The following is a 25,339-nucleotide window of genomic DNA, read 5'->3' as shown; positions in this document are numbered from 1 at the left end:
AACATCATCCGCCATGAGACATTGCAGGAGTAGGCGTTCGCAAGGAATAGCGACGAGAGTTTAACGGACTTCTAACTTAAATACTGCGAACTGAATCGGTAACTCAACGATCCATGTAAACCTGAAGATCTGGCCACATTTATTAACTTCAACCTAGCAGGGCATATTAGACAACAATTTGTAACAATCACTAAAATGGTCAGACACACTTGGTGCTTCATCACCTGTCAAGAAAATTAGATTGGAGAGGTGCTCAAACGTAACGCCAACATATTAAAGTTAATAGCGATAGAGAATAGAGACGAAAACAGCGGCTGCAGTCGCAAGCGTTGCAAGAACAGCGGCAGTGACGGGCGAACTGAGTAAATGGAAAAGCGCCCCCAAGTGGGTGACAAACGCGAGACAGACAGATGGAGGGCGCGACCAAGGGTAATCACACCTACGGTGCATGTTTGCTTCCACAACCTAGCACGTGGTCTCCGTAACTGCGTGGTATTCTGTAAACTCCTTCTCTTTCCAGTGATTGTTGGTCTTCCGTGGCCGGCCTAAGGTATGTCATCGCTCACATGTGTTTGTACACCAAGTCGACGTTCCGTTTCTTCAGGATCTTCCCTATAGCGTCAGCTGTGTCTTTAATAAGACAGGAAAACGTAGGCTTTTGGAGACAGCAGTACACCACTATGATCTTTATGTGTTGGTCTCAACACTCTCCTTTCAACAGATAAGTAGCAGATATTCAGTAGCGCATGAGCCAGATAATCCACTTCTACGTCGAGCTGCTCTGTTTCACAAATCTTCCTGACTCCCTCTATTTGCAAACGTTTATATAACACTACACTATTGCTGCGGATGGTAATTTGAATCCCAGTGAAAGTAACGGTCCATTCGTGAGGGCTCAAGCCACCATTTCGTTTCATGAAGACTAGTGCAAGCAGAATTTTCATTAAATTTGCGTTAATTTGCCATTTTCCTCTTCCTGCTTGACGAGCTGAATCTTCGTACTAATTTTATTAAGGCGTTTATTAACACACTCTTATTTTTCTTTACCATTGTCTGCAAAACACGAAGGTATAGTCTACGTAAAGCAGCCAGACGTTCGTTCTTTTTGACAGGATTTCTCTGTGCCTGTTCTTAGAATATTTCCATAAAGAAGTTTGCTGTAATTGGAGCTCGTCAAGGACATATCATCCCCAACAGAGGCGAGCAATATAGGACTTTGTTGTACCAAATGTGAACTTATTCGCCTTAGCACAGACAACAGTTAAAACCACTGTGAGTTACAGTTGCTGATAGACACAGACAAGGAAAATATTTCGAGTCTGACATAGTTTTAACCTGTAAGGAATTTTCTGAGCAACGCTCACTCTGTATGCTGCATATTTAAAAATTCATTCTTGAAAGTGTTTCGCTCTTTGCAAATAATGTGCACATGTTGTTAATAAACTTTATTTGACTAGATAGCTGTTAACGTTTTATTACATAAATACAAAATCTGTAAATGGTAGGTGCATTTACTTCTGCGCCATTTTCTTAAGGCCCTCACGTAATTCTTTCAGGCTTTCTACGTATTTTGGGTGAGAACTTTCAACACGTGGAAGCCACTCCTTGATGTTAGGCTGCTTCGTAGGGTCAATTCCACTTTCTGGAACAAACTGAAGTGAGAGATAACATCAGCATCCAAACAATTGTTGAACATAAGTATTTTGGTTGCCTAAATTGAATAATTTTTCTGAGTTTCATATAAGTTGTGCCTGGTGGTGTCACTCAAACCTTAAGGATATTTCTGCTGAATTAAAGTGAGGAAGTTTCGACGACATCATCTGTTGCAACCACTCAGGGCGTTGGAAGCAAAATTAAATAGTCCTTATTAGATATATTGTTCGTATATTCTTAACTTTTCGAAAGTTGAATAGAAAGCTTTACGTTACCTCTAATACCGACAAAGAATTGGCGACCGCGTAATCAGCAAGTGTGATCTTGTCTCCAGCTAGCCACTGTTTGCCATCGAGCATTCTGTTTAGAGTATCCAGACCGTCGTTTACTTTATCGATGCTGCTGGGATCCTTCTGTTCGCCATAAAATTTTGGCCGCTGTTGACAGGAAATGAACTTAAATGCAGATCTCAGTAACTGCAACGATACAGTAAGGACGTGGGTTCTAAAAAGCACAAGACATAAAAATACACGGAAGGTACACAAAATGAGACAGTGAAAGTAGAAAGACATTAATAATGCAACGTTTACTTTGTGTCTACAGAATCAACCACGTAACCGAAACGATTAAAAACTGTAATCAAAGACATCATTCTTCGGATTGCGATTGATTCAAGGGGAAACTTGTTTTATTTTTTTAGGCAAGGAAAAATCGAAGTTTAGAAAGTTGATACTTAAAGAGGAAATCCGCTATGAGGCCTTTACTTCAAATACAACTTCTCTTGTTTCATGCAGAGTTGATTCAATGTTAAACATTAGTAGTACATCACAAACTATGGGAACAAAGTATAACGTTAAGTAGGCTACTACGAAGTGAATACGTATAAAGTAATTCTGAGATCAATAATGAAATCTTCACTGCACCAACTGAACGCCGAGACTTGAATAAATAAACCTAGTGACTATCGACTTCCAGCAGGCAGGAGGGGAGATGGGACTGTGTTCCGCTATAGCCCGTTTTGCGAGTCTTTGCTCAAAATCGACTACCCGTGATTTGTGCGCGTCACGTGACTGCGTGTAAGTCAGCCACCAATAACTTCGCTAGTGTGTTGGTGACGTCAGTGACAATGCGTCTGTGGCGAGGGTGTTGTCCTAAAATGCTTAGCATGCCACAGATTGCGCATGCTCACAGAAAGGAGATTGTTGCATCTGTTCCTAACTTCACAGTGAACATTCAGTTCCACATTACTCTGTAATTGTAACAAATGATCTGAAGATGGGCAGCTGGTTCACCACCGGTCATATGAAAACAAAGGAGAGAGATATGACGACTGAATTTGGGTAACTTTTTTAAAAAATTAAGGTCATTTATCGAAAGAAAGCCATGGAACTAAAATTAAAAGTATGTCATTTTCCTTTCCTCATTGTGTCAATACTAAACAAAAACAGAATGTGATTTGTCTCTTTGTATGAACGGCAATAATGCGATACTTACGGCAACATTCAAAATTCTGTTGTACAAATCTTGATCAAAAAACAGCCTCTGATCGACAAGAACACGTTTGTTTACATCCTTCGGGTAGAGAGAGTCATCCTTCGCGTACTTTGAGATGAGGTACATGACAATAGCACGGCTGTTAACAGATCACCAAATTATTATGGTTCAAATGGCTCTGAGCACTAATCATCAGTCCCCTAGAACTTAGAACTACTTAAACCTAACTAACCTAAGGACATCACACACATCCATGCCCGTAGTGGTCGAACGGTTCCAGACTGTAGCGCCTAGAACCGCTCGGCCATTCCGGCCGGCCCAAATTATTAGAAACATACAAGCTCAGATATAAATTCTATGCTTTCGCTGCACGTTCAGGTACATAGTCAGATTGTGGTGTTAATTGATTCCCTACCGAATATCTAAACAAACATTCTGTGAATATCTCTCTGAAGGCGAGAAGTTCCATATAACTTGTTTCAGCAGCAAGCTTTAGGTTCGTAGTGCTATCATTTTACGGTAAGTGTAACCATAATTACAATGACATCACGACAGTAAGCCATCTATCAAGTCAGCTGGTGTTGACAAGTAGGCCTAAGCTGCAACCATCTGCTGATTATGTGTCTCAGCTGGAAACCAAAAAGATTGACTCACAGTAAAATTATTTATACAAGACATCTACTTAGTATCCTGTATCTGTAACTGATGTATCAGTAACTTCACCAGGAATAACACTTGCAATATTTTGTGAATGATTCAGCATATATATAAACAAGAATTTCAGCAAATGACAGTATGCAGAGGGAAACGTAACTATTTAACACTTTTAATTCTTGACCAGAGAAGGAATTTTTGTTTGCTTGTTAGTGTATTTACATATTTTTCTTTAACTTTTCTATGATGCCTAAAACATATAAATTTTAAATGCGGGCAAATGTTTTAGATGTACACGTTTCGTAATTGAAATGCTAATCCAAGAGAAACTAATATCAACATAAGATCAAAGAAACAAGGGATGGGGACAGTTGTTCAGCGTTACGAGAGAGACGAGGAAAGACGTCTGCTGGGCTGGTTGGTGGAATAACACACGAAAGGCACAAAATGTTACAGTAAAGGGCACTAAGAACTTACTGTCGTTGATCAATGAGACAGATGCAGCTGAAGGAGTGAAGTCTTGACGAGAGAGCAATAATGGTTTGTTTGGAAACTGGCTGTTGGAAAGGTGAGCGCGGGCTAAGTGGGCGAACAGCACAAGACGTTAAGAATCAGTCATCCATTTGGGAGCTGGTTCAAAGTGAGTGATTAAACTGTGGGGCACAGAATTTTCCAATAAGTGTGGTTCATAATCAACAATCCATCTCCCGGTTTATTCCAATAAAAACTGAATACGCTATCTATAGGGTCGTAAGACTCAACGGCCTTGGTGCAGTGGTAACACCGGTTCCCGTCAGATCAGCGAAGTTAAGCGCTGTCGGGCTGGGCTAGCACTTGGATAGGTGACCATCCGGTCTACCGAGCGGTGTTGGCAAGAGGAGTGCACTCAGGCCTCGAGGCAAACTGAATGGCTACTTGACTGAGAAGTAGCGGCTCCAGTCTCGTAAACTCAGATACGGCCGGGAGAGCGTTGTGCTGACCACATGCCCCTCCATATCCGCATCCAGTGACGCTTGTGGGCTGAGGATGAGACGGCGGCCGGTCGGTGCAGTCGGACCTTCCAAGGCGTTTTCGGACGGAGTAGTAGTAGTAGTAGTAGTAGTAGTAGTATTAGGGTAGTCAGAAACAATCTGAAAACTTGTAAGGATGTTGCAAGGTAGACTATATTGAGAAAAAATGACTAAGAAAAAACTTTGACATGTTGCTCCGTTTCCGAGTTAATTAGGATTGAAGTTATCCAATCATAACGTTGCGGGCGCGCGTTCAAGCGACCCGCTAGATACAATTACTGTCGGTTGTTCTCATAGTGTAGCTGACAGCGCTCGGCACAGTTCAGCCCTTAGGTCGGCTTTGATACTTACTACAGTCCCAATTTTTGTATTTCTCTCCTGTCCGGTTTTAGTAACCGAAACGAAGAACACGTTTGGGGACACCGTCTCTGGTGGTCTGCTTGAATTTGCTGGCGCAACGGGGTTGTGGCTCCTTTAAATGCTAATTCACTTGGAAACGTTGCAAACGTATCGAATTTTTTTCTTAACAATCATTTCACAGCGCAACCACAACTGCAATACCCTTACAAGCTTTTAAGACTGTTTCCAACCGCCTCGTATACTAATGAAATTGGTGTTTGAGTGAATTTCATACTCAGCCCCACGGAACATCCTCCCATTAATTGCACTGTGTGTAACAGATATTCCTAAACTGAAAAATTATTGTGATTTGTCACTCATTTACGACTCATTAACAATTTAAATGGCGAATTTCCTGTTATTCAAGAAGGAAAAGTGGCTGCCATCGTCTTCAGAGGTAGATACTACGAAAAACAAACAAATAAATTTCAGATGAGGTGTTAGAGGGGTTTCCCTCACCTGTAAGGTGAATTTTGTGATTATGATTTAACTCTTCAAGCCGAAACCAGATCAGGAAAAGAAAAACAAAAAAGACAATATATTCTGAATTCTCCTTTTCCCCTTTATAATTAAATGGCGCTGAAAGAGAAAAAACAAGATCTATCGGTGAAAAGAGTATAAGCTTTCCCTTAGTCCACTCTCTCCTTCTCATGAGTGATAATGAAAGATGAAAAAAAAGAGACGTTTCTTAGTTCATAAAGAGGAAGTAACGCTGTAGGGGAATTATCCTAAGGGTAAAATCTTTGGAACGACGGATCAACGCATTAACGATGTTTGTTATTACTAGTTTAGCAGAGAAAACTGTTTCATATTATAAGAAATTTACAGGTGTCGATTTTGGGTATTTGGTTGAATGTAGACATGCTTTTTGAATTTAGTTTTAACGCCTAATTAAAGGCAATTGGTGTGAGGTTAATAATAGCAGTGAAGAATAATAATTAAGGTACGTTTATTGTATCATCAAATATACTGAAGCAAGTGCGTTTTCTTAACAGCTTTGGATTAAACAAAGACCTGTGTGCTCACTGCACGAGGAGAAACGCCGTCGGTCAGACAATGGCGGGTCGCTAGACTCTGATCTGAAGATGTTCGTTGTCGTCTTTAAATGGAAGAGGGTAGAGGTGGACAAGTAGTGGGTACATAACAACTAATTATTAGTACTGTGTATTCTAGCATAGTTAACGTCTCAAAAGACATACCTCTGAATTTATTGCACATGGGATAATTATATCTGGGAAGATGGACATCATTGTCTTCCTCACTTTTCATAAGTTTAAAGAAATGACATTCTGCTAGAAGTCACTCTTGATAATTATGTTTCATTTAGATATGACTAGTATAGTGTGACGATTTCATGGATAGTACTATTTGTAATTTTTATTACTTAATTCTGAAAATTGCTTAGTGTGTTTTCTCTGGTTAGGTGGATCGAATAAAACATTTTTGCTTAAGTAAATGGTGAAATAAATTAGTTAGGATGATGTTTAAAATTAGACAGTATATGGTATTATGTTAGGTAAGTTAAAACAAAATAAAGATAAATCCGTAATGGAGGATACACATAACATAACCAAATTATTCATAAAGTTACATTACTAGCAGAAGTATTACCCGTGTACTTGCTGCATAAGTCCTCGAAGAATCAGTTATGGTTAATTACGGGTTAGATGATGTCGGGCATATATGATTCAAAGCTCATCTGTGCTGTAGTGGATACAGACTTTTTGCCATAAAAGCTCTTCGTACACCACGGTTTGCTTGGTATTGCATGGTGATATACTGGCATAATGTCAACCTATTGACCACGAGGATTGTGCCCGTTCTGTAGTTCCTACATTTCTTCTTAGTGGTCTACATTTTATAGGAAGTCCTTAGCAGGTACTTTAGGATGCTTTTATTCGCCAATATATGTTTCCTGTTTGGACTGACTATCTGCAGTTTTGATCAAATACATTTCGGCTAGCTGTTTATTCTTTCGAATTTCTCTCAGTGTTGCTACTTTTTGACCTGCTACAGTGTGACTTATTCTTCCGGCGCTGATGTTCTTTAACAAAGCAGGAGCTGGTTTAGAATCCGGTAGACCTTCTATAGTTTCTCCTTTTTTATCTTAAATTAGTACATGGAATCTTGATGGTAGCAAATGTGGAGTTTCTTTCTCATAAAACTTTCTTCACTACTTTATAGCCACGCGGGATTAGGCGAGCGGTCTACGGGGCTGCAGTCTTGGACCGTGCGGCTGTTCCCGGCGGAGGTTAGAGTCCTGTGTGTGTGTGTGTGTGTGTGTTTGTCCTTAGGATAATTTAGGTTAGGTAGTGTGTAAGCTTAAGGACTGATAATCTTAGCAGTTACGTCCCATAAGATTTCACACACATTTGAACATTTTTAACTACTTTATATGCGTCTGTTTCCTCAAAGGCACTGTATATTCTTCTTTATAAGACTCTCTGTTTTGCAGGTTTGGTGCTGCTTCCCTAGCATATACTTTGTTTTTCAAAATTTTTAGGAAACATGGAACTTGTACCTACTCCGTCAGTTTGTCCATGCAGTTTTCATATTAATCATATGTAATATGTGAATGTAGTTCATTCCTTGGTCACAAATACATATTGCAGTTACTATAGAAGCCGTGTATGATTTCTTCCAGTATACTTGCCAGATTGAACAAGAAACATAACGATAAAGTTATTACTGAAACGCTAAAGCAAACATTAATGTATTTTTTTAAAGTTTAATGTTATTTTTCATCAGTATCAGGTGTACTTCCATATAGAGTTTATTGATTTTCTCCACCTGAGACAATCATTAGCTATTGGTCACTAAAGATTTGATACGTAATTGTAACTAGTAATTAATGCTTACCTTTCAGCAAGATACAGACCGTCGTCTTCCAGTGCAGGAATGGTATGTTGAGGAATTTTCTGAAATGATCGAGAAACACATAGTACACAACTTTGTGTAAGCAGTATCTATGACGACACAGACACTAAAATGTGAACTAAGGAACAATGCGTAAAATTCAGTTATTCATACATCCTATACATGAATCGTCGTATCAAAAAATGAAAACATAACCACTGACAATTTATGGTTTGTGTATTCATTGTAGTATTTGTCATTTTCATAAATGATAAAATATTATACTGCCAAATAAGAACTGACTCTCAGATGCCACGGTAGGTTGTGTGGTACGTTATTCGTACTTCATTCATTTACCATAAAATATATGATGCACATATGAGCAACGGAACTTGATGTATATATCCAATTGTTGCATATTCTATGGAGAGGCGGTTCTCGATGTACGTTTGGCGTTGGTATTTTGACTAATATCAGAATGCGAATCATTATGGCAATGTCTGAATTACCATTTTTTTAAAAATCATCGGAAGTTAATAGCCCGTGGTCGTGCAATAACGAAGACTAGATTGTACGAAATCCTGGTTGTTGTGCAATCTAGACTTGCACGACCAAAGGAAATTCGCTTCCGATAACTTCTTAGAAAAATGAAAATTCTAACATTGTCATGATGTTCAGCATGCTGATATTAGTCAAAGTACCAATTTTCAGACATTGTTATCAACAAATGTACTAGTTATTAACAATTTATCAAAATCAAGTTAAGTCCTATCATTGGTCTTATGGAGGAAAACTTTAACTTTCATCGCTTAATCTCAGCCTGTGACGTCATCAGTATGGCCGAGTTTCAGAATGCCAGGCGTACATCAATTCAGCGTACAGTCATGTTGAAGAGGAAACTGTAGTTCGAGATGTGTGGGAATGCCATGCAAATGATTTCTTGTTCGACTGACATCTCGAACTACAGTTTCCTCTTCAACATTGAAGAGAAAACTGTAGTACGCCTGGCATTCTGAAACTCAAACAACTATAGCTAAGAAAGTAGAGGTGAGAGAACGTTATTGTGATAGAAAGCACTTGGAAAAGTAAGTAATATTGTCCACGACCTAAAGGTTGAGGAAATACTCAACTGTGGGACGTCCTGTTGTAGTTGGTATGTCCTTGCCTTCGAACTGACTTAAGCAGATCCCAACTACGGGATAATTTGGCATTTTTCAAGTATACATATCACTGTCATATGGTAAAGAAGTGAGAAAAATTCCGACGGCTGCCTCTGTGTTGACCCAGAGACGCCTGGTCTAACACCAACCCATTTACCCATCGAGACACTTTCTTACTACAAACTCATTGTTAGAATGGCAATGACCTGGCATTTGTACTCTCAGTGTCCAAACCGAAATTGAATCTCTTATCAAGGGACTGTCGAACTTTAACAAAGATTCCTACTGTTTCAATGATAAACTTTAAAACTCGACACAATGGGAACCACGAAATCATCTCCTGACTCCACACATCTGGAACACATCTCTCATGGCTGCACAAAAAGCAGACCACTAGTGCCACATCTGGGGATAGCGTGTACAGTCTCACCAGGGTCATAACAAAGCTTTCCAAGTACTTGCTTTCTTATCCAAAGAAAATAAAAAGTTTGCTTTTATACATGTCTTGTGTCTCAAAGTATGTAAAAATATTTTTGCACTCTATAAATATAATAATTTTGGTAACAGTTAATGCACATATTACCTTTAACATATCTGGCGATTTCATGTCAATACCAGAGTCCTTTAAATCCACTACTTTCAGATCAACTCCGATGATACCAGCCACCAGACGTACCAGACGACATGGAGGACTCATTGGATGGCCATAAAGTGTCGGGGGAGCCATTGTCGTATCTAATAAATAAAGTGAGCTTTAAATAACTAATTTCTACAACAGTAGCCACATTCCTCAGAAAATTTGTGAGTTTTGTGTAATGTCTTCTAAAGAGAAAAATGAAAGCTGTGATTCTAGTAATAAAAGATTATAATTAAGGGCAGATGCTGTGTGGCGTGGTTTGTAGTAGCGTCATTAATTATGACAAAAGTTTCTGTTTGATTTAAAACAGTATGTTTAGGCGAGTAGTTTGCGATAAGTGAACAACTTGTAATTATACACTAAATTATTTTTTCAAAAAATCTTGAAGTCAGTAGCACTGACACACGCACAAGAAAATGTTTAGTGTACGTCTCAATGAGAAACAATAACTTGATTATTGTTCTAACTTAATAAGTATACTCTTTTCTAGTAATAATTTTACCAAGTTTAGCAAAAGTCAGTCTACTTTAATCTTAAAGTAGATTTGACTCTGACAGAACATGATTCCAGTAATGTAAGCAAAGAGTGCCAAAAGTAAATTTAAGATTAGTACGGCACGTAAAATCTGATACCTAATGCGTTATAGTAGCATGTGCGTTAAAAAGAATGTACATCAGCTTCTTGCAATTTAATCTGGTCTGAAGTAAGGAAGTTTCCAAGGGCACTAACCTGCCCAGAGCAGTCTCCTGGATGAACAAAAGAGATAATTAACACAAATGACAGAACATTCCTTACCGTGAAACTGAATTCATTTGATAAAAACTGTATCCGTGTGCTTCAGTACTTGTATAACTAACCTAGAGTAACTATGAACATTAAAAAGTGACTTTCATACTGAGTCTTGCCGGCTGGTGTCGAGTTTTTGGTTCGTTTATTTGTCGGAATTACCGACGTCTCAACAGGTGGTGTGATTGTAGTGTACACTCGGTTCGTGCCTTGCATGGCTCTCTGAGATTTTTTGTAGTTCAGTTTGATGGAGCACTTACCATACTGTTTATTCAGAGTCCATTGGTGTGTGTAGAGTTTACCGTGTATGATTTTGGGAATTATAATATTTTATGGGCCAAGTTGTGACTTAAAACCGTAAGACACATTAGTACTTAAGGATGATTTTAAAATTTGTTTCATCTAATTTATTATTTTCTTCAGATGCATGTTTTTCGCAAAATGAAATTTTGTGATTTTAGAGGCTTAAGACTTCGATGTATTTCTGGGTGGCTAATAGGTTATGCTAAATACCATCAATTATAAAGGTGTAAGGCTTATGCATATTCTAAGACACTGATTGCACTAACGGCCCTGTGCCTGATCTATATTGGTAAGGCCTTACATTTAAAGTATGTTTACTGGAGTTTCATTTGTTCACTTCTTTTTCTCTGGTTCGAATTAACTTTGTACTTTGAGGTACATTGACGAGTAGGGTTGTAAATTTTTCTTGTTTTAAACTCATTGTTAGGTTAAAAAGTATAAACGTATTTGTAGATGTGCATCTGAATGAATAATTTTCTGGTTTCTTAGGATTAATTTCTAAAGGCGTCTTTTGGCGAGCAACGTTAGAAGAGGCTTTAGTTATCTTGGCTTAATTTATTTGTGTTTGGACTATAGTATTATTGTTGACAGCTTTTGGTGATCGTTTTCTGAAGTTCAGGCCCCTCGCGTGATTGTAGCGTGCCTGCCGCGAGCGGGAGGCCTGTTGGTGTGACACCTCTGTGTTCGTCGTATCGGCTGGTGTTTGGGCGGTGCTGCACCGTGGTGCAGAAGTTTGTTCACGTCGCCTGTCTACAGATAAAGTTGAGTTTTATCAGTCTTTCTCTTTGCCGCCTAAAGGTTATCGTTTCAATGCCTCCCTCTGTATGTAGACGTCACGTTTTGATGTTGTTGTGCGTTTTAAATTCTGTCAGTTTTATTTATTTCACTCTGATAACTAGTGAACCTTATTGTACACGTTTCCTACGGCAGAGTCTTGCATACAAAATATTCCCTTAAACTGAAGGTTATTTTTAAAATCCTGACTTTTAGTAATTAATGTTTTAACAAATGTCACCTTGTATCTTTCAAATATTGTTTCATTTTTGTTGTTCGACTTGTCCACATTATGATCGTTTGTTAAGGCTATTTATGTCTAACCTACCTTAATGTCAGAATTGTCTATTGATGGTTCAGCGAATTTCTTTCACGGAGATCTTTTATTTACGTGTCATTAAATATTACCTGTAAATTTACAGCCTCAAGGGCTGGGATATCTTGATAATATTTTTTAATTAGAAAAAAATATTTTCAATTCCACAATGGTGCCAGTGGTTTTAATTGTTGGGTAATCTCATGTAGTGAATTCCAGAGCATATTTAAATTGGCGTGTACTTTTCACGCCCTTTGTTAAAGTAGTATGTTTATCAAATCAGGTAAGTATCTATCTGTAAATGTCAAATGACAACAGTTGGGGGCCTACTCTTCCATGTTTTATTTTCCCATCCCGTCATGTGTTCAGTGATACAACATACAAATAAAAATTTATCAAGTTCATTAAAATGAGAATTATTTACTAGAACAGCATGCGCACGTCCCTTAAACTTTATAGGTCATATCCTACAAGTGCCTCGCGGAATGTCAGAACAAAATAATGCCTTCAGTAGTAGCTGTAGTAATTTTTATAGTCGTTCTGCCGTCATACTTAGAAAATAATATGGGTGAAATTATTGTAACATAGTACGCTCTGTAGATTAGGCAGACATTTATAAACGTAAATTGTCCACGTCCTGCAAGGAAACCGTTCTTCATCTTGGAGCAAACAACGACAGCGAAGAAAAAAAAAATGCTGAAAAACATTTCTCGGTTTATTTGAAAGAATACCGTCTAAAATTAAGATTTTCAAATCAGTTGGATTTTATGCTGTATATCTTAAAAATTCCCCTTCAAAAACATGTTTAGAAAAATATGGTTTTCTAAATATTGTACCGTATTAAACGTCATCCGCCAAAAGGCAACATAAATACAATCTGCATGTAATCAGCTCCATAATATTACGTTTTCCTTAAAATGTGCTTAACCATTATACGCTTGTTATACGTGGAGTGTAAAAGTCTACGTGTAACAAAGTTAAGAAATGACTAAAGTAAATATTTTCCAAGATATTACACTTTTATTTTTTAGTGAAGTATATTTGGAAGAAGTTAATGATTAATATTCAGGAGAGTGCATCGTAGGCATAAAATGTCAATAGTGGAAAATTAATTAGCGGTCGCATCAGTATGCATTAGTTGGTTGGTTGGTCAGTTTGTGGGATTGGAGGGAGCAGACTGTATCATTTAGTCAAACGTAGCATACTTGTCTTACTACCTCATTTACACTCAGATTTCAATTTTTCGTTCAATTGGGCTGTTGCAACTTCCCAATGTATAATCCTGAAAAAACCGAACTTTTCAATCCTTTATTTTTCTCAACTATATATACGCACAGAGCATGTCTAGGGGTCATCAGACGCGTTTTCTCCGATGTTTCGGCACGTATTTGCAGTTTCATTTTTGCATTGTGTAGCTATTGTCGGTCCAGACAAACAGTGCTTATGGGGTCTTTCACACATTAATCAATGTCACCAGTTTGTTGGCCACTACAAACAAAATTATTTTTGAATCGGAATGTTACGTGCCCGTCAGGTAGAGTGATCACGAATTAGTCCAATACGATATCTGTTTTTTCAGTATGTATTAAGAGGGCAGTGAAACGAGAGGAAAAACCAGTACTCCAGCAGCGACAGCACTGCCCCGGCCTGTGCAGGCTGCTACTGCCAAGTACGCAGGACAGCTGAGTCTCTGCTGGTTTTTTGTTTATTCTGCGTGTTTTACTGTAGCTATTGCTACATATCGATAAAACTAGCAACTGAGCAGACTAATTTGGAAGCGCTCTATCGAAGGGGCGCGCAAAATTCGGTTTAAAAGTAATATTGGATGTAACTTGAGAGAAACCGACGCTTTCTGTTGTCATTGGACGACGCATTGAAACTTCACGGAAACTACCGTAAAACTTGAAATTTGTTAAAAAATTGACCCCAGCGACGAACTAAACTGGACCACTCATATGCCATGTGAGCATTCTAACACAAAGTAACACTGCCTGCCAAACAACGGATCTTACTTCGGGATAGTAAAGACTCTAAGAAAACTTGAAAGACGATTTTCTCAGGAATTTCTTAGGAAATGTATCGAACTACTTCGGGATATTGATATTTGAATTCTGATGTTCACGTGCCATAAATATAAAAAGTTACAAAACTCAGATTGTCGTCTGATCTCCTAGTGAGCGACAACGGAATTATGATATCTTATTCGGTTCCGGAAAAAAATTCTGTCAAAAAAAAAGTGAAGCACCCAGATGGCACTGTCGGATGCCAAGGTAATTCGTATACGTGCACACCATCGGCAGCTGGGTAGATGATTACAGTCGCAGTTCTCTGAAACTGGTGGAATGACCACCAGAGTACATTAGTGTTTTCTGTTTTGGGGTTATTATCAGGGCTTCTGCGGTATATTATGGGTTGAACGGAATCAGATCTTGAGTGACCACGAAAATACCGCGTACTTGTATGACAAAGCGTTATGAGCACGTGACAGCGTTTTAAAGAGGTCTCACTGTGGGTCTTCATTTGGTCAGCTCGTCGAATCATGCTGTATTCAGGTTTATTGAGCATTCGCACGTGACAGTGGACCAGTGTTGGACTGCCTAGGAACGTGAGTGCGGTCGTACTCGCCGTCAAGGTCACAGTCGACCAAGCCTGGCCACCACAATGGAAGATCGCTCCAATGTGCACCAAACGCTCTTAAACACATCTGCGCCTGCCATCGCCGAACAGGTAATGGACTCATTGCAGTAGTGTGTACAATCCCGCACTATTCCTCGGAGACTAAAAGGACATAGACTTCGGAATTACTGCCCCATGCGTTCGCTGCCTTTCATCAGCTACTGCTTCGAAATCTGTTATTTGGCACAGATCCGCTACCCAATAGTGGCGTATGAATATTTGTGTCGGATTGGGACTTGAACTCGGATTTTCCACTTATTGCGATCGGTCATCTTGGTTACCTATGTGCATTTGCTGGACTGACAAAAACTTCTATAGTCACACTTTCTGTATCTTTATATCGTAGACCGCTAACAGAGTCTGTTCTTGCAGACATGTATGTAACTATAACAATACTAGGGCAAGACACAACGGTAACAACATTAGCCTCGATTACTCGTTTCCTATTCTCTGTGTTGTGGGAATCCAAGTAATGTTGTGAGCTTTAGGTGACGAATTCAGTGGACTAAGGTACGAGGTGCATGCAAGTTCTAAGGCCTCCGATATTTTTTTCTCCGGACTGGAAAGAGATAGAAGCATGCGCACTATTTTAAAATGAGGCCGCGTTCATTGTCAATACGTCCCAGTGATGGCAGCACAGTATGGAAGATGGAATTTTACCGCCAGCAGCTAGAATGAGAACTGTTATAAATACTTAAAATGGCGACACTTTCCTTACTTGAACAGCGTGCAATCATTCGTTTTCTGAATTTGCGTGGTGTGAAACCAATTGAAATTCATCGACAGTTGAAGGAGACATGTGGTGGTGGAGTTATGGATGTGTCGAAAGAGCGTTCGTGGGTGCGACAGTTTAATGAAGGCAGAACATCGTGTGACAACAAACCGAAACAACCTCGGGCTCGCACAAGCCGGTCTGACGACATGATCGAGAAAGTGGAGAGAACTGTTTTGGGGGATCGCCGAATGACTGTTGAACAGATCGCCTCCAGAATTGGCATTTCTGTGGGTTCTGTGCACACAATCCCGCATGACGACCTGAAAATACGAAAAGTGTCATCCAGGTGGGTGCCACAAATGCTGACGGACGACCACATGGCTGCCCGTGTGGCATGATGCCAAGCAATGTTGACGCGCAACGACAGCATGAATGTGACTTTCTTTTCGTCGGTTGTGACAATGGATGAGACGTGGATGCCATTTTTCAATCCAGAAACAAAGCGCCAGTCAGCTCAATGGAAGCACACAGATTGACTGCCACCAAAAAAATTTCGGGTAACCGCCAGTGCTGGAAAAATGATGGTGTCCATGTTCTGGGACAGCGAGGGCGTAATCCTTACCCATTGCGTTCCAAAGGGCACTACGGTAACAGGTGCATCCTACGAAACTGTTTTGAAGAACAAATTCCTTCCTGCACTGCAACAAAAACGTCCGGGAAGGTCCGCGCGTGTGCTATTTCACCAAGACATCGCATCTGCACATCGAGCTAACGTTAGGCAACAGTTTCTTCGTGATAACAACTTTGAGGTGATTCCTGCTCCCTACTCACCTGACCTGGCTCCTAGTGAGTTTTGGCTTTTTCCAATATGAAAGACACTCTCCGTGGCCGCACATTCACCAGCCGTGCTGCTATTGCCTCAGCGATTTTCCAGTGGTCAAAACAGACTTCTAAAGAAGCCTTCGCCGCTGCCATGGAATCATGGCGTCAGCGTTGTGAAAAATGTGTACGTCTGCAGGGCGATCACGTCGAGAAGTAACGCCAGTTTCATCGATTTCGGGTGAGTAGTTATTTAGAAAAAAAATCGGAGGCCTTAGAACTTGAATGCACCTCGTATAAGGATTTACATAGTGTGATATATGAAGTTTGAGTCAGCCCAGCGAGCAATAGCCAAAGTGGTTAAGGGAACTGCTCAAGAACAGCGCGAAATCCGGGTTCGAGTCCCCATGTCAATGTGAAGAAGCAGAGTGTGCAATGGTTCTGTGGTTGTTGACTTCAGACAAAAATCGCGAAGAAGGACATTACACAATCATGTTTGCTTACGTTGTAGGGTGCTAGACCACACTGGACTTTCGATATGATTTGAAAGGTGGCACATGATTCTGAAAGGTCTCTGTTGGATCCCTTTCATGTTAATTTCTTAAATCTGTTGTCATTTACGGCATAAATTCCTCTTCTAAATTTACTGTGGTGTTTCTATCTGGAAGGAGACTGAGCAGTGAAACGTGTTACTGTTATACATAAACAAGAACGATCTGTCACACTACTACACTTTAAAACACAGTTTATATGTAATTCATGTCACACAGTCTCATACGGAACCTACATCCGCTTTCTTTTATATACTGTATATGATAAGATACTGTCATCCCCCTTCCCTTCTGTGTGAGAGGATGAATGAGCAAATGTATTTCTAGTTGCATGCTGGATGGTAGCAGACAAGCCTGTCTGCTAGAGAACAGTAGGACCAACGTCGGAACAGGTAGCTACGCTTTCTAAAAGCAGAGAGGTTTCTATTCTTAGTATGGTCCTGTCCGTCCCTTGTCATGTTGGTATAGGAAGCTGCCTCTCTGGTCACTTCCGTTTGTATCTGTTAGCACGCTCGGTAGGAGCCCAGGAGGTCAGTCTGTCCGCGGCAAGCGTCTGAAGTGGTAAGATCTCCGGCTAAGCGCGTGTCTGCTGAGTCCGTAGGACAATGGATTTCTTAAGATCAGCCTAACTGAAAATTTGATCACCTTTATTTCAGATTTAGCCCTAAAATATCTAATGTTATCTTAAATTGCTACGCAGTGTAATTCGAGTGTGAAGTTCAGAATATATTCCGGTAGTTGCTTTGTCACTACTTTGTGAGTAAAGTGGAACCATGTGTTGATCAGTAACTCTAACTAAGATCATCAGTCTTAAATGCAAATGTGAGTGAGATTATAACGTCTCGTCTTGACAATATTTTTCAATATAGCAACTTTTCTTTATGTTCAACACACGTGGGGTGTACTTTGTTAGACCAGTACCACATGCTTATACAAGTGTTTGACCTATCAGGTTAATAGTAAGACGATAGTAACCAGTTTGAGGTTTTTCTTTTGTAAATTGCTTTTCGGTCTAATTTATTTTAATTATCAAAATTATTGTGGAGTTACACTCTTTGCGTAAACCAAGCTGAGCACGTGAAGCATGTGGTGTAATCATCAAAGTAGCCCTCAGCTATTCTTTTCGGGAAGATTTCACAGAGAATTAGTATGAATTTAGTATACCAGTGTGTGGTAATTACATGACGGACAGGATTGCGCTACGAATGTAACTTCTTTGGGTGAAAATTGAATCGGTTGGTTGTGGTTAATTTCCTCTTGCATATGTTTCAACGTTCTTCGTGTGTTATTTTATGAATGCAGTGTTGTATGCAGTCTCCCAATCTTGGCTCCATATTTGATGTGTTCTGTAAGATTACAAAATCACATTTTCACAATCCTAAATAAGGCACCAGTTCAGTTATGAATCAAGTTTAATATGCTGAAATTTCAATGATCAATGTTAAAATAAATTTCCAAATATAAACTGATTTATTTCTTTTTATTTAATCACCGGTTTTCATATGACTATTAAAAGATTATAATTAATGTTAGTCTGGTTGGGAATTTGGTAAGCTAGACGAGATACCTGGTGAAACAGTTGCGCAGTAATGCAAGGATAACTTCCTCTGATAGCTCACAGGTTTTAACCCACTTTTATGGTCTTGAATAGCAGCACCGCTTGCAGAGCAAATTAAAGAAACAACATTACAGTTCTGAGTTACCACCCTGACAGAAAACACTTTAATTAGTAAACCTTCCACTTGACCACATGACCAGTGCGTCTGCTAAATTGATTTTGCCCATTAATTGTGTTTGTTGTTGTTAGCCTGCATTAGAGGTTATCACAGCTATCTGAATCTAAATGAATCTGGATGCTGAAGGAGTGTTAACGAAATGGTGCCCCTGTCATTATTTTGTCAATTGTTGATGGGTAGTTAATATATCAACATGGGATTGATCTTTTATACATACATTATGGATTATGGTACAAGTTCATTTGTTAAAACTGACCAAAAATACATGTTAAACATCATAACAGAAATAAAGCATTATCTGTTGGCACCACAAATATGTAAGGCAAAATTAACAACCCTTTATGGCGGCTAGTTGGCAAAGACAAAGGTTTGACCGATTAAACTATTTATTGTGACTCAAAATATTGATTCCGCAATCTGAAGTTATCTAACACCGAATAGACACCAGTGGATTTATTCTACGCAGAAATTATACTACATCAGTGCAACTCAGATCAGGTGGTGAGACTGTGATCTGGTTTGCTCTAACAAGCCAGAGCAGCAATACAATATCCCTTTTCTCTATGTGCGGTGCTGTCTCAGGTGTCGGTCATGGTTCATACATCTGTGGAGCAGCGACGTGGTACGCCTGTAGTTCCCTATGATGGGCACAAAATATGCAGTGTCGAGGATAGCGATCTGTTTTGTGGAACCCTGAAATCCGCAGATACCAGCGTGTGACCCTCTCGTTCGCTGGTCTTACCACAGACCAATTCGAATCACTTAGAAAGTGGTGCGCTCTTGGAGATCAATGTCAAAGTGGGAGACTTGTCAAGAATAAGACTGCCCATGGCACAGCGAGTTGTTCGAGGTGACTGAGGCCAGGCTGCAGGTACAGCTAGCCCTTTACCGTAGGCTCCCCAGTCAAGGCCAGTGCTTGAGCGGAGTCATAGTCACGACAAGTGTGCCAGGTGCCTCGCACTCATAACGAAACTCAAGACCAGTATTCTCTCCAGACCGGAATCTGAACTTGAAGATCGCCTCCAGACAGCCATCTGAATCGTAAGACCAAGTATCGACAAACCTTGGTTAACTCCCAAAAGCACTCCCGCAACTAGCTCCACAAGGGTTTCGCGCCAATCACAAGACTCCATGAGCTCCATGTCTTCACTCTAACTCATCTGGTCTATCATCAGCCCATCCTAATCAAAGTTAACAATATTCCTCTGTTTACAGGAGAGGAGGAGACATTGTACTGCTGACTTGGTATTTCCCATGGCCACTTTGGGTAGCGTATTATTTTGAGTTTCCATAAAGCTCCAAAGTGAACAACACATTAGTAATGTAGATCATTACCTGAACAGCCTAAAGATTATGGCCCGTCTGACCAGAGCCCTGGCTTTACAAAGAGAAGTACATTTTTGTCCCACCAGACATCATTTCAGAGTCACGATAAATGTTACAGCTCCGTTGGCAGAACCTTGTTCAAAGTGAACATGGAAACTTACGAACTTTTATGGGCGCCATCCCTGTTCACAAAGGCCTTTTACGATGCTGTCATAGCGCGTTGGCTGGGCGACCTAGAGTTCTTTCTCTTGCGCCCCCGGTCTCTGTCCAGGTATGCTGTTCTTCTGCCCCACCGACAGAAACGCATTGTTTCCACACCGTGGGAGAACTTCTTGGGTCCAGCATTCCGTCTGCAGCAAGTGCTTCGAGATGTTCCTTTCTCTAATAGCTGCACATTGCTTTCAAGTCCCAAACGTCCACCGCAAGATTTACTGTCAAATGACCAACAGCCTGCTTGTTCGAAACTCCAGAAAAATACTATTTGAAGGAGAGTTGCCATAAAGATCCCACACACATTAACAATGTTCACGCTTCTATCAATGCCTGCTCATGCTGATAACTTCCTGTAATCTCATAAATACGATGTACTGGGTAAAAAATCAACCCTTAAATATGGAGAACAGGGAGGAGCGACTCGTCCTCTCTTGAGGTTAAATTGAATGACTTCTGGTATCTTTGTATGACTGTTGATGACTCATGGGTCCATCGTCACACCCAGAAGAAAGAAATATGAAGTCAGTTCCCCACCATTAGAGTTCATGATGTAATACAAAAACAAATAAAAGTAATGCCTTTTGTTTAGTTCAAGTGATTGAGTATTTGAAAATGGAAAAATATGCCTCCCTCCCATAACTCAATGTGCTGGATGATTAACATAATGTGGGAGGTTCGGAACATTGAGCCTGTTCACACCTGTGCTTTTGAGATTGAAACAGAGCAAGAACTCATCTCTGAAAAACTTTTTCACCTTTCTTAGTCCTCAGATTCGAGTTTTTTTTCACTTTCTTCCCTCAAAAAATGGTCTGAAAGAAAGAACGTTTTGTTGAATGAAGAGATTGTCTTCCCATAAACAGGTGTTACGCCATGTTACGAACACATTTCTTGTTACGAGAACACCAATACTGGAGTCTTAATGTATCGAACAAATTGAGATCCACAACGATTAGGTTGAAAAATCCCTTTCTTAACGTAAATGTGTTTATCAACGCACAATCATTTCTGTGGTCTCACCGCCAGACACCACACTTGCTAGGTGGTAGCCTTTAAATCGGCCGCGGTCCGGTAGTATACGTCGGACCCGCGTGTCGCCACTATCAATGATTGCAGACCGAGCGCCGCCACACGGCAGGTCTAGAGAGACTTCCAAGCACTCGCCCCAGTTGTACAGCCGACTTTGCTAGCGATGGTTCACTGACTTCTACGCTCTCATTTGCCGAGACGATAGTTAGCATAGCCTTCAGCTACGTTATTTGCTACGACCTAGCAAGGCGCCAGTATCCGTGCTATTGATATTGTGAATCATGTACCATAAAGAGCGACGTTCTCCATAAATGGATTAAAGTTAAGTGTTCCACCAGCTACGTCCGTTTTTCTCAATTCTAATTCCCTTGTCCTGTTCCAGACCTCTCGCCGGCCTGTGTGAGCTGAGACGCGTGCATTTCGGCCTCCTTTAGAAAAGCACGGTTGGCTCTCCTGCCAACCACAACAATTTCTTCTCTAGCAGTGAATAACTGCAAAAGTTTGAATTTGAAAATACAGTGCATCTACAATGAACTGCATTAAGCGAATGCACAGTAATACGATTTTGCCGTATGCGAAGCCGTATCACATTAATTGAGTCCTTTCTATAAATGATACTGGGGGGGGGGGGGGGGGGGGGACTATTTCACTTTTAGAAATACTTTTCTTTCGTTCTGAAATACAATTATGTAAGAGACATGAAAGTCTGAAGAGTCTCAACGACTCGATCCTTAATGATCTCGTCATCGGCGTTACGTTAAACAATAATCTTAAACTTCATCAACAGGTATGCCTCTAATCACTGAATGACTATATATTTTTGATTACAGATCAGCCAAGGATGTTTCTTTAAATAAAAGATTTAAAGCAATTTTGTGGCTAGTTACTGCTCTTAAAACACTTAGTTATTCACGTCATGCAGTAAATGATTTCGTGTTGGGCATTACATACCAGATGTCTCTGCAGTTGGCTGGATGTATCGCTGCTTCAAATATCCCACGGCGTCTATATCGGGATGTGCGACTACCGCCCGCTTTATAACGCTTGAAGTGCAGCGTCATGGTGACTCATAACACAAGCACAGTGACGCGAAAAGACTCGCCGATACCGACGAATTATACTCATACGCTACACGTTACTAGAAAGTTCGCAACTTATATCCCCACGTACAGCACTATCACATATATGAAGAAATACATCACACTAACTGACTACATCGTTTACAGGCAACAGCCTTCCAATTTCTCTCATGCTTTTCTCAGCATTTCTTTGTCTACTAAATTCACAACATAACTGTTTTAGATTTTCTAATAATCGTCTGATGCTATGTAACTTTGTTTCTATAGTTACCACCAGAGACAATTCAGAGAGAAATATATATTAGAATAGCTATTTTCTGCAGCATTTTCATATACTACAGTTATTAAAAAGTCTCTTTTCGCCCTACAAAGCAGGTATTTTTAATGCAGTCACGCAACGCGTTTTGTGTAAGAGAAAACTCCTGTGGCGTTTTAAACATATAATTTTTTAAACAGGTATGGCACTAAATGGTCCATTCCTCTTCTAATTTGCACTGACGGAAAATTACAAAACCAAAAAAAATAATTAATGTAGAGTAACTAAATTTCGGGAATACGTTTATCAAGATAAAGTATTCCAGTGATTAACTGTGCAAGATCACAAGTTAATGCAAGTGCCAGATAAGCCCCTGCAAATGTGAAATGCAGATCCATTAGTAACCGGTGTAACTGTCCGAATGTTGAATGCAAGCGTGCAAACGTGCATATATCGTGTTGGACGGGTGTCAGATGTCTGTATGTGGGATGGCGTTCAATGCCTGATGCACTTGGTCGGCCAACACAGGGACGGTTAATGCTGTTTGTGAATGACGCTGTGGTTGTCGTCCAATGATGTGCCATGTGTGCATGATTGGAGGGATCTAGTATCGAGCAGGCAAAGTCAACTTGTCGATACTCTGAAGATCATGGTGGGCCACAACTGAGGTATGTGGTCGAGCGTTATCGTGTTGGAAAACACCACCTAAAATACTGTTCATGAATGGCAGTGCAACAGGTCGAATCACCAGAATGACGGACAAATTTACAGTCAATTTCTGTGGATTAACCACGAGAGTGCTCCTGCTGTCATACGAAATCGCACTCCAGACCATAGCTGCAGGTGTAGCTGGAATGTATCTAGGCCACTGACAGGCTACTTACTAGCTAGTTACTAACCTATACACTGCCATTGCCCGAACCCTGGCAGATTCAGCTTCATCAGAAAACATGACAGACCTCCATCCTGCCCTCCAATAAGCATTCGCCTGACACCACGTCGCAATTGGCGGTGATTTGGGGTCAGTGACTGTACGCTACAAGGTGTCTGGCTCGGAGCTGTCCTTGAAGCAATAGATTTGTAACAATTCGTTGTGTCACTGTGGTGCCAACTGCTGCTCAGATTGTTGCCGCAGGTGCCTTATGATACACCAAAGCCAAACGCAGAACACGATGGTGTTCCCTCTCAGTAGTGCATGTGGCCGTCCAGAACTCGGTCTTCTTGCGACCGTACATTTTCGTGACAGTGACTACATTTCTGCCAAGTCTCTCTTCAGTATTGCACAAGGAATATTTTGCTATTCTTAGCCCTATTACAAGAACTCGTTCAAAGTTAGAGACAGGCTGATAATGGCGTCTTCGTCACCTTAAAGGCATTCTTTACTAATACTGAGTCATCACGTCCAGTCTCAAAGGTCGCTCACAGCACTTACAGCGTGTACTTGAAACAAACCCTATTTGCATCCTCATAGTGGCCTTTCTAGCGCCACTCTTATGCACCTGGCATGGAATTATAACAGACATCGGTTTTCAGATATGGAGACACGCTTGCCAACTTTCGTTTATGTTGCACAATTCCTTGTGTTGTAGCAACTTTTCCGTCAGTGAGCATGTGTGTGTGTGTGTGTGTGTGCCTCGTGCGTATCGCCAAGTATCTGTCGTCAGCTGTCTTTCTTGCGTCTGTAGTTCCTGCAATTCAGTCCTTCCTTTTCTTGTCTTTATATATATTAGGAATATGTAATCAGCTGTCCTTCTCAACAAAGACGCTATAAGAATAAACGAAAACATAAACTCTAAACACGAGAGGTTATACAAAATCGAGAAACCAAAGTAAACAATATGAGGAATAACAGGAACAGCGCAAAGCACCTACCTGAAAAACCAGGTGTCAGCTAGAGCTGCCAGTAAGGAAATGCGATGAGCTGTCACGCCATCGATGCCTCTGGAATTAAGACAATAGAGTCCTTCCTATTTCTCCCTACTTTCCATCTCCAATGTGTGTCCGAGTTCGCACTTTGTGAGATATTCTTTTAGCATCCACACATCCCACAAGAACATATCAACCTAGGGGTTCATTTCTATCGAGTGTACCAATTCCGAATGTATTTTAGTATTTGTTTGTAGTCTTCATTTATTAGCCTGTATGAAATATAGCAACACACGAGGTAATACCGACTGTTCTGATCTTAAAAGACAGGTCGAAGGAAGTCAGACAGTTATAGCACAGGTCCCAAGTTCGAGTGGCGGTCCGTCAGCAAGTTTCGAATCAGGACTCGTTCCGCTGTAGACCAATAATTCATTCTGGATACATTTATGACATTTGTAGGTTTGGAGAAACTTTTGAATAACTTTGACTGGACTATTGTTCTTGGAATTTTGAACTATGCTCCAATTATTAAGTGGAAGTATATTCATAGGAAATCATAGTTGAGATAGATGTGAAACATGATTGTAGCCTATCCCAGCTACTATTTAATTTGAGAGAAATCTGGGAAGAGAATTAATGTTCAGGGAGAACAAATAAAATTATTAAGGTTTTCTGATAACGTTGTAACTCTGTCAGAGAAGTAAAATGATTTCGAGGAACAGTTGATGGGAATAGACAGTATCTTGAACAGCGATTATATGACGAACATAAAAAGAAAGTAAGACAAGGGAAATGGAATGTAGTCAAACAAAATTTTTTGATATTGGGGGAATTATACTGAGAAACTAGACACTGAAAGTGCTAGATGACTTCTATTTTTATTAAAGCACCGAAGTAATTGATGATGGTTGAAATGGAGAGCATATAAAATATAGACTAGAAACAGTATCTCTGCAGAAGAGGAATTTTTAATATATAATATCAATTTAAATGTCAAAAACAAGTGAAATGCGGACTCTGAATAGTTCAGTCAA

The 25,339-nt window shown here is 40.1% G+C and overlaps 1 protein-coding gene across 1 annotated transcript; it reads right to left on the bottom strand.

The window, feature by feature from the left end:
* Positions 1-1,430: 1,430 nt before the first annotated feature.
* LOC126336723 (glutathione S-transferase 1-like) lies at positions 1,431-22,107 on the bottom strand. Its single transcript, XM_050000706.1, has 6 exons — positions 22,056-22,107; positions 9,810-9,961; positions 8,070-8,128; positions 3,148-3,286; positions 1,929-2,090; positions 1,431-1,652 (listed from the first exon to the last, which is right to left on the bottom strand). The coding sequence occupies exons 2-6, from the start codon at positions 9,951-9,953 to the stop codon at positions 1,512-1,514; spliced, it is 645 nt and encodes a 214-aa protein (XP_049856663.1). The 5' UTR covers positions 9,954-9,961; positions 22,056-22,107; the 3' UTR covers positions 1,431-1,511.
* Positions 22,108-25,339: the final 3,232 nt, after the last annotated feature.

The sequence above is a fragment of the Schistocerca gregaria genome, chromosome 2, assembly GCF_023897955.1.
Source record: "Schistocerca gregaria isolate iqSchGreg1 chromosome 2, iqSchGreg1.2, whole genome shotgun sequence".
In the NCBI taxonomy this organism is placed as follows: domain Eukaryota; kingdom Metazoa; phylum Arthropoda; class Insecta; order Orthoptera; family Acrididae; genus Schistocerca; species Schistocerca gregaria.
Note: the sequence above shows the minus strand (reverse complement) of the source record. Positions and strands in the feature narration are given on the sequence as shown.

What these genes read in the sequence shown, in the direction of transcription:
- LOC126336723 (XM_050000706.1), bottom strand. Translation starts at nt 9,953, where the DNA reads ATGGCTCCCCCGACACTTTATGGCCATCCAATGAGTCCTCCATGTCGT. An exon ending in GGTCTGTATCTTGCTGAAAG is followed by an intron (nt 3,287 to 8,069) that starts GTAAGCATTAAT and finishes ATCTGTTAACAG; the next exon opens with CCGTGCTATTGTCATGTACC. An exon ending in ATTCTTTGTCGGTATTAGAG is followed by an intron (nt 1,653 to 1,928) that starts GTAACGTAAAGC and finishes CTCTCACTTCAG; the next exon opens with TTTGTTCCAGAAAGTGGAAT.